The sequence below is a fragment of the Gymnoscopelus braueri genome, assembly GCF_963280865.1.
Source record: "Gymnoscopelus braueri genome assembly, chromosome: 5".
Taxonomy (NCBI): domain Eukaryota; kingdom Metazoa; phylum Chordata; class Actinopteri; order Myctophiformes; family Myctophidae; genus Gymnoscopelus; species Gymnoscopelus braueri.
The window spans coordinates 4,549,899-4,559,335 of NC_137606.1; the positions used below are offsets into that span (position 1 = coordinate 4,549,899).

Genomic DNA, 9,437 nt, shown 5'->3' on the forward strand with positions numbered 1-9,437 from the left:
GTTTAAGAATCATAAGAAACTAAGTAACTCCAGACTGACACCACCCTTGTTATTCTTCACTAGCTGACTTTACCTCTGCTGCAGTGCCTCTCTCTCTCTCTCTCTCTCTCTCTCTCTCTCTGTCTGTCCCTCAGCAGTTCAAACCTTCCTCGCCGCACAAACATCACGTGTGATGCACAGAGATAAAGGCAGGGCCGGGGAGTAGAGAAGAAGGTGAAAGTTAAAGAGAGGAGGCGTATATAAGGCAGGGTCTGCTCAGGGTACGCTGAGGTGGTATAAGGTGGGACTGCGGGTGAGTAGACACGGAAACACACACACACACACACACACACACACACACACACACACACACACACACACACACACACACACACACACACACACACACACACACACACACACACACACATACACGTATTGGTTGTACCTACTTTATTCTATTCTATTCTATTCCATTGAACACAGAACAATTCAAGCTAGAAAGAGTCTTCAACAAAGATGCTGACTTCACCACTCCTCTTCACTCTCCTCTCCCTCCTCTCTCTGGTGCAAGCAGATGTTGTGACCCGCTTCCAGGTTAGTGTCTGCTGTCAATCCCTTCAAATGCTTTTATTTTAGGAAACCAGACAATATCAAGATCAGACAATATCAATATATATTGGGTGATTTCACATAAAGAGAAAGGCACTGAAGTACACACACATAGTTATTTTTTAAAGAAAGCACGCCAGTATAGAACCTGCAGTGATTGCACCCCCGTCCGAACAGTTCCACTCCCCGTTGGCAGTTCAGCCAGTACAACCCGGTACGAAATCATCGCAGGGTCTTGTCGATCCTGAAGTGGACCACCCCCACTGAGCCACGGCCTCGACAAAGGCAACGAGGCACCAGGAGATGTCGAATGTTGCCCTTCTGTCCAGCCAGGTGCACGCCACCTCCGGTACAGCAGGTCATGATAACAAGGCTAGCACACTGGTAATCAGTGGTGTAAATAAACTAAGTGCATTTACTCAAGTACTGTACTTAAGTACAGTTTTGAGGTACTTTTACTTTACTGGAGTATTTCCAATTGTCTGTACTTTTACTCCACTACAATTATTTGAAAACTTTAGTTTCTAGTTACTTTGCAGATATAAATGATTACATTATAAAACATACATGAACCACTTTAGCCCTATTTCATACCTAGGCTATTTGAAAATAGCCGATCTACAAGCTCACAACGTGTTGCGCTGCGACGCGTTGTGAGCTTGTAGATCTGCTATTTTCAAACATTTTAGTACACTTTAGTAAATGTACTTTTACTTTTGGTTCTTTAAGTACATTTGGATACCAATACTTTTGTACTTTTAATCAAGTAATTTTTTTATTGTGGACTTGTAACAGAGTACTTCTAAATTGCAGTATTGATACTTTTACTTAAGTAAAACATTTGAGTACTTTTCCCACCACTGCTGGTAATGCCTTACTGTCCTTATTCATTGCTGCAATTGTGGCCCAATTTGAGGCATCGACTGGCTTCAACCCATCCCTGGACCCGGTTAAGGACCACCCCGCCATCCTGCTCTCGCCGCAGGCTGTGTGGGGTCAAGGAGCTCTGGTGCTGTTGGGATATTTCTATCGATAATCCCCCTTCACTCTGTTCACTGTGTCCTCATCCTGGAGAACTGCTGTCATCAGTGTTGGTTCTGATGGCTGGCCAGTCGTCTTTGGATTCAAACCCAGCTGGCTGGACCCCCCCTCCCCCCCATTGACCCATGCAGTACTTTGGATGGCAGGATTGGTGTAACAGTGCATTGGTTTGGCTGCCGTCGTGGGTGGCTGTGTCACCGTGCTGGTGGAGTGCTGCCATTGTTAGCTCTGTTGCACTAACGATGCTGAAGGGGAGATAATATGGGACGACAGATTATTTTAGTTTTTGTCGTATTCCTAAGCCAATAATTTGATGACCGGCAGCGGTTCCTGTAGGAGACACAAAGATTCTACTTTGTGTCTCCTACCGGAACCGCTGCCTACCGGTCCACTGGTCATCAAATAATTGGCTTAGGAATGCGACAAAAACAAAAAAATATCCATGAATTCAAGTCTCCATGGGTTGACTAATCGATAGAATTATAATTTTTTGGGGTGAACTATCCCTTTAATGTTGGAGGCGGAGGGCTCATGGGCTATATAGAGCAGGACAGTGTTATGGGATGTACCTCTGTGCCTGCAGACACTTCCTGCGCCATCTCTCTCTTGGCTCATCCTCAACCCTTTATGCTTCGCACAGGCCAGAGCCGACAAAGACCTGGTTGGAAGCCTGTAAACCATGGTTTAATCTGCTCTGATTCATGTAGACTAGAGCAATGGTTCTCAACCATTTAAGGCCACGACCCCCCAAAAAAATCATAATGTGAACTGGGGACCCCCCACCCTGACAAGCACTTGGATTTGTAGGCATTACATTTAGTTTGACTCGGTTCCACAGATAAATATTGTGAAAATAGACGATCTATATTAAGCTTGTGAGCTTGTAGATCGGCTAATTGCACAATTTGTTGCCTCTTTCTTATATTATTAGAAAATCTGGCCAATGTTTGACCAGTTTTTTATATAGTATAGTTTGTTGATTACTTTTTATGCAGTAAAAGTTTCTTATTTTATTTAGGTGTAAAAAAGTTCTTAAAAGTCCTGAAATCTGGGGACCCCCTCAAAATCATGTCGGGACTGGGGGTCTCGACCCACAGGTTGAGAACCACTGATGTAGGGCACTCCGTTGAACGTCTGTGAGGTGAACACACCCCTGAAGGTGGCCTGGTGTCCCTCTGAATGAAGAGCCATGCTTTGGCTAACTGCACCAAATAGTTAACCAATGCATACATGCCATATCCAACTCAGTGGCCTTGTGGTTAGAGTGTCCGCCCTGAGACTGGGAGGTCGGGGTTTGATTCCCCAGCCGGGTCATACCAAAGACTATAAATGCGTCTCAATGCCTCCCTGCATGGCACCAAGGGTTGGATTGGGGGCAAGTCTCTGCGACATACTATCGTTATGACCAGGGGGTGTACTTGTACATCATACTGCATGCCTCACGCTACAGAAACAGGAGAAACAGCTCATGCCCTATGGGCCTCATGCCTCGGCAAGGCTTACTTATACGCTGATCCCTGTGATTACCCATATGGTTACCCCAAATACGCAAACTTGTAATAAAAGGAACGTAACCGATGACATAAATCCCAAATTAAACACAATCGCTACACACCATAACAAAAAAATGATAAAACAAAAACTAAAGGACATTCCCAGGGAATTCTTCTTCAGCTCTAATAGCCCAGAATGGTGCTGTATCAAATATAATATATTTGATACATATATACATATAAAAAGCGCTTCTGACAAAACCAGCTAACTCCATTGGATCCTCAAACTTTCTGTTTAGCTGACTCCAGGCTCCACCCCCTTTTGACCTCCAACCTCATTGTGAGCTTGGAGGTCCATTTAGCTGTTCTAATCAATGATGAACAAAACCTCCTAACTGTTTTTTTGCCCCGACAGCAGAGATATATAACATTTGATATAATATCATTTGATATTCAGACACGGATGTGGATGTTTGTGCCAAGTTGTGCCCTTTCATTATATAATTCAGTCAACCTTCTATTCATGCAGGATGTGCCAGAGTGTATGGAGTACTTCTATAAAGGTAAGGTACCAGAGTGGGGGGATGCTACACCTGATGCTGTCCGCATCTGCCAACGATTCACTAACAGGTGATTAATAAGGTTCATCCAGTGCATTTAAAAAATATATATATATTTTGACCAATCTGTATGGGAGAGTAAATGAATACAATAGTGTCTGACCACTACTGATAAATGATACTGCCTGAAGGTCAAAATTCTATTTCTCCCTCCCTACAAAAGTGTGTTCTGTTAGCTCAGTGGTAAAACATTCAGCACTTGCATGGAGGACCTTGGGTTTCAGGTAGGACCAGAAAGTTACAGAGTGTAACTTTAAAGGGCCGTTCACACCGAGCAACTATAAATATAGTTTTAAAAAATCGTTCTAAGTAAAGTGGATAGCAGAGTTCAAACCACAACTATAACAAATACAGTGGTGAACAATATAGTTATCATTATAGTTGTAGTGCTCAGTCTGAACCTGAGCCTTTGAACTAAGATTGTAATGATTGACCCAGAGTTCTTCCAGGCTTCAGTTAACACTGAGGATTTTGCAGTGTACAGTGCAAATGTGTTGATTTTGACAACACATTTTGATTTAGTTTTAGTCATATTTTAGTCACCTGAAATGTTTTACTTTTAGTCTAGTTTTAGTCGACTAAATATCATAAGATTTTAGTCGACTAAATATCATAAGATTTTAGTCGACTAAATCTAGAGTTGATTTAGTCGACAAAATTTTATTTTTGGCAGGGCCGTGATGGCATCGAAATGATTTTCACTTAGCTGCATGCCGAAAATAGCTGATCTAGAAGCTCACAAGTTGTGAGCTTGTAGTTCAACTATTTTTGGTCTGTGACACCCGTACGCACCCATGATGACTTGTCTTAGTTCTACTGGATCTCTTCTCCACTCATCCCTCCCAAACATTTTAGTCTAGTTTTCATTTGACAAAATAGTCAGTATATTTAGTCATAGTTTTAGTCATCATAGCTTAGTTTTTATTTCGTTTTCCTAAGTGAAAAAAGGTGGTCGACAGGCATTTTTCGTCATAGTTTTAGTCGACGAAGTCAACACTGGTGCAGTGGCAACGCTTGAACAGTGGTTTCCTTAACCACTCCAACATGCCTCTCTGTCAACCACCAGGTATCACTTTGCTACTCTGTATGACACCAAGCACCGCATCGCTGTCTACTCTGCATACCGCTTCCAGCCCAGCGATGGAGGCGGCAGGGAGAAACGATGGTTTGTGGAGCCTCAGGTTGGTACAGTACAGTCAGTGTTGCCATGTCCGCTTATTATAAGCGACTTTGGGCTTGTTTTTCTGTGAAGTTGCTTGTAAATATTGTTAGTTGCGGGTTGCGTTTTTTTGGGCTTGTTTCTAAAATGTACTTGCTTATTTAGACTTGCTTCCAATTGTTTTGATTTTTTTTTAAACCAGTGGTTCTCAAATATCTTCATGACAATGTTTTGTGACACAGGGAGCTTTTGAGTTGTTAAAATGTTTCAGAAAATATTGTAAATATTCCACATTCTATTGCAAGAGTTTTGGAAAATAGCTGATCTACATGCAACGCGTTGTGGACTTGTATATCGGCTATTTTCAAATAGCCAATGCATCTAGGTTTAAAGTGCTCATGTGGCCTATAGTTGCTTTGGGCTTGTTTTCATAGACCTGGTTTCCTATTTCTCTCACAAAATATGGCAACACTGAGTACAGTACCTCCAGTGTGTGTGTGTGTGTGTGTGTGTGTGTGTGTGTGTGTGTGTGTGTGTGTGTGTGTGTGTGTGTGTGTGTGTGTGTGTGTGTGTGTGTGTGTGTGTTTTACTGTATCACTTTACTCGTGAGGGTCCAATGTCCCATCAGGTAAAGAAGTTTAGGACAAGTTTTCTGGTCCTAAGAGAAATTGTTGTTTTATGAATACATATTTATTTATACATATTCTTTTTTACAGGCTTAGGTTTAGGGCTTAGTGTTGGAGTGATGTCCGATTTACACTTAGTTCAGTGCTAGTATCGTGCACTGAAAATACCCAATCTACCTTGTTAGGGTTAGGGTTAAAAAATGGTATTCATAAAATACTAAAACGTTGATGTTCTTGCAAGTATAGCATTACAAATGTGTGTATGTGTTTGTGTGCACACTTGCTTGCATCTTGTAACAGTTGGATTGTATGATAAGTCAGGCAGGTTCTTTGCCTGACAAATAAGCTATTTATGATCTGTATTGCCATTCTTTTTTTTTGGCTGGCTTTTTCTGCCTTTATTGATAGGATAGTGGTCTGACAGGAAATGGGGGGGGGGGGCGGGGTGACACACAGCAAAGGTCATCGGGATCGGGAGTCCGTGGACCACTGGTGGTCCATGAAGGTATTTCATGTGGTCCCCTGGTCATCCATTCAGTAATGTATAAAGTGAAGATTTTTTTTTTTTCATCATTTTATTTTGTTTTATTTTGGAGATTTGGTATTTGTGTGATATGAGGACAGTGGAATTAAAAACATTATCAATGGTCATTGGATGAGGCTTGCGTTTCAATTCCAAAAGTACTTCAAGCTTTACTACAGAAGAGGATCAGCTCATTGTCCACAGACTCTTTCAAGAGACATGTATGAAACACAGTCCCTTGTGAAGTTCTGGATGAGTTTTCAGACAATAAAAGCTAAATGTAATTTACCTTTTCTAACGCTGTATCTCTGTGAGGGCAATCTGGGAACCCATCGCCAAATAAAAAAGGAAAAACAGCGCCCTCTGCTGTTTTTTACTATTTCACTTAGCTCTGGGGGGAGCAAAATGGAGCACTCGTGCGCAAGGAAACCGGGGTTTTGGTCTGCCTTCAGCCTTTCACTTCCGGTGCGACTATGTTTTCATTCCCAATAACAATATTTCTACACGGAACACTAACACCACTTTTCCCAGAGAACATGGATCGTTTTGGTTATAAGCCCACTTGTTTCTATGATGAAAGAGCAAGTTAAAATGTGAATATCTTTCCGTGGTTTTGTCTGCTCCGAGGACGCTATTGTTAAATGAGTTTCGGTTTGTTTCTAGTGGGGAAGGATCGGCAGACACGTAAATCCCGCCCACTACATTTGATTGGGTAAAGCGCGGCCTGCTTCCTGATCTGAAGGCACGCCCACTTGTAGGCCAGTGCGTACGGGATATGACGAACCCCCCCAACAGATTCAAGCGGAGAGCAGAATCTGTTCTTGAGAGATTACTGTGAGGGTGGTATCGCCACACTGGCATACCTGAAGAATATTAGTGTTACATAACAGTATTATGTACAGGGCAAGGTTGGAGCCAGAAAATGACATGGGACTGTCCCTGACCACCACTATAGCCAAGAAAAGACAGACATGGACCACCTGCAATCATGCCATGGACCATTAGTGGTCCATGGACCACTACTTGAGTGCACTAAATGACCTGGTGACCTAAGATGACGAGTCAATGAAGTCAGTTACTGGGAAGTCTGAGGTCAAGAAATTCCACAGAAAAGGGAGTTACAATCTCAAGAAGGGAAAGCGTCATCATTATTAGGAAATGAGCCCATTTAATGGCATGTGTCTGCTCACGCATAAATGTTACACATCAGTATAGTACATCTAAACCATCCCAACCACATACTGTTTGAGATGTTGCCGCATGGAAAACGGCTATGCAGTCTCAAAGCTACTGGAAAAAGCTTCTTTCCACGTACAATCAGGTACATGAACGATCTGACAAGAACCAGAACGAACTAGGGCAAAGGGAAATGCAACCACCCCCCCTTTCTTGAACTATTATGCTTGAACTGCACCTACCTAATCTGCTATATATAGAATATACTGTGAAGTTGTTTACACAAAGTTAGGTGGCAGCTACTGGGGAAAAAATGCTGTTGGTGTATACATACAAATACAAATACATATATATCTTTTTACGATTTCTATCATTATTCTGACAATGCAGCTATGCTGCTGCATTGTCTGAAGGAAGCCAAACCAAAATAAGTTTTACTCGTATGTACCTGTACACAAGATCTAACAGTACAACCTTGAACCTTCTATGAGTTTAATATGGAAGGTTTTATAAAGTAAGAGGAATAGATCAGTGATTGGTTCATAACTTTTTTTTTTGCTCTGGACCACTAGCATATTTCAAGCAATCTTCAAGGGCCACCCCAACGCACCTTTAACTAATCTTAGCCCACACATATCCACACCCAACACAACAGTGGTCTCCAGGTTGATTCTTAGTCAGGGTGGTGGTCCCTGGTTCACAATCAGTTGAAACCCCCTGACATAAAGGATGCCTATATTAAATGTGCATAATACTCAACATTGTGTGTATACAGTATATGTATGGTACATGTACTATCGTTGCTGTCGGTTGGAAACCTTGTATGTCCAAAACTGTTACTTTTAAGGAAATGGAAAAAAAAAACTGTGTTCCAATGGATTCAACATATTTATTATTTGGTCACAAGCTATTGTTAATACTTTTAATTGTTCAAATTTGATTAAACCCACTGACACACCTAACCACTTCCCTTTTACTTTATTTTTTTTGTTGTTGAGAAGAATAGCAGATCTACAAGCTCACAACGCGAATAACAAAGTAGGGCACTCATTCATGGAAAAGAAAATATATAAATATGGAGATATCAGGTTTCTGCCCAACAGTGATGATGTGTAGGCTATGTATGCATGCATGTTCTGTATGTGTGATCCCAAAATGATATGATTCCATAATCAAAACACCAAACAATAACTGGGCAATTACATTCTTAATGCCTGTCTTTGTATTACTATGTGTAGCTTCCTTCCTTCCTGTCTGTGAGGTGTGTTTGATATGTTATCTGTTCATCATCCCTGTAGCTGGTGAACTCATCCTGGCAAGCAGAAATGAAGGATGGCTACTGGCTGGGAAAAGACCACCCTGGGGTCTTCCTCGGGGAGAGACAGGCTCTCAATGAGGACTACACACACTCTGGCTTCGACCGCGGACACCTTAATCCCAATGGACACCATGCCGGTAGTTGGGTTTAGAAATATTTATCTCTCTCTTTCGATCACTCCCTTCCTTACACACTCACCCACATCTACCTGCTGGATTCCATAAAGCCAATGAGCCATTTGAACACAAGCAAGTCGGTGTCATGTCCTGTCAGTGTCACTTGTGAATGTGATATCCAAGTCCTTCTTTCTTGGAAGCTTGCAATTTTTTTATTCACTTTTGCGTTACCTAGTTTCTTTGGCTACTTTAACACTGGAATTTCACTCCAGGGATCAATAAAATGTGATCTGATCAAATCTAATCTAAATTGCTCTGTCACTTTTATCTTTCATCCCCATGTCTTCCCTTCTGCCTCTCTCTCTCTCTCTCTCCTGTCCAGTCCCTAGCCGTAATGCCACCTTCACCCTGACCAACGTAGTTCCCCAGAACCCCAAGATGAACCAGAACGCCTGGAGGATCCACGAGTCACAGCTCACCGAGCTGTTCCGGGCCCAGTGCTCCGAGGCATATGTTCTGGTGGGGGCCATTCCGTCCCGGGACAACTGGATCGTCAAGAACAACATAAAGCGAGTCAACATCCCTGATTACCTGTGGAATGCCTACTGTTGTGTGGACAACAACGGACGGCCCGTACAGAGTGGCGCTGCCACGGCCCGGAACACAGAGCAGAACTGGGTGGAGAAGCTCTCTCTGGGTGAGCTGGGGGAGTTCTTCCAGCAGTTCACCGACCAGCCAGTAGGGGAGCTGTTCTACAACAACTGCAGAGCTTAA

General features: G+C 42.5%; 1 protein-coding gene across 1 annotated transcript; it reads left to right on the forward strand.

Moving 5' to 3' along the window:
• Positions 1-894: 894 nt before the first annotated feature.
• Positions 895-9,437, forward strand: LOC308085218 (endonuclease domain-containing 1 protein; the record flags this gene model as incomplete). The annotated part of the gene is made up of 6 exons (XM_080428300.1): positions 895-975; positions 1,508-1,600; positions 3,655-3,755; positions 4,812-4,926; positions 8,528-8,684; positions 9,046-9,437. 6 exons carry the CDS (start codon positions 895-897, stop codon positions 9,435-9,437), a joined length of 939 nt encoding a protein of 312 aa, XP_080284426.1.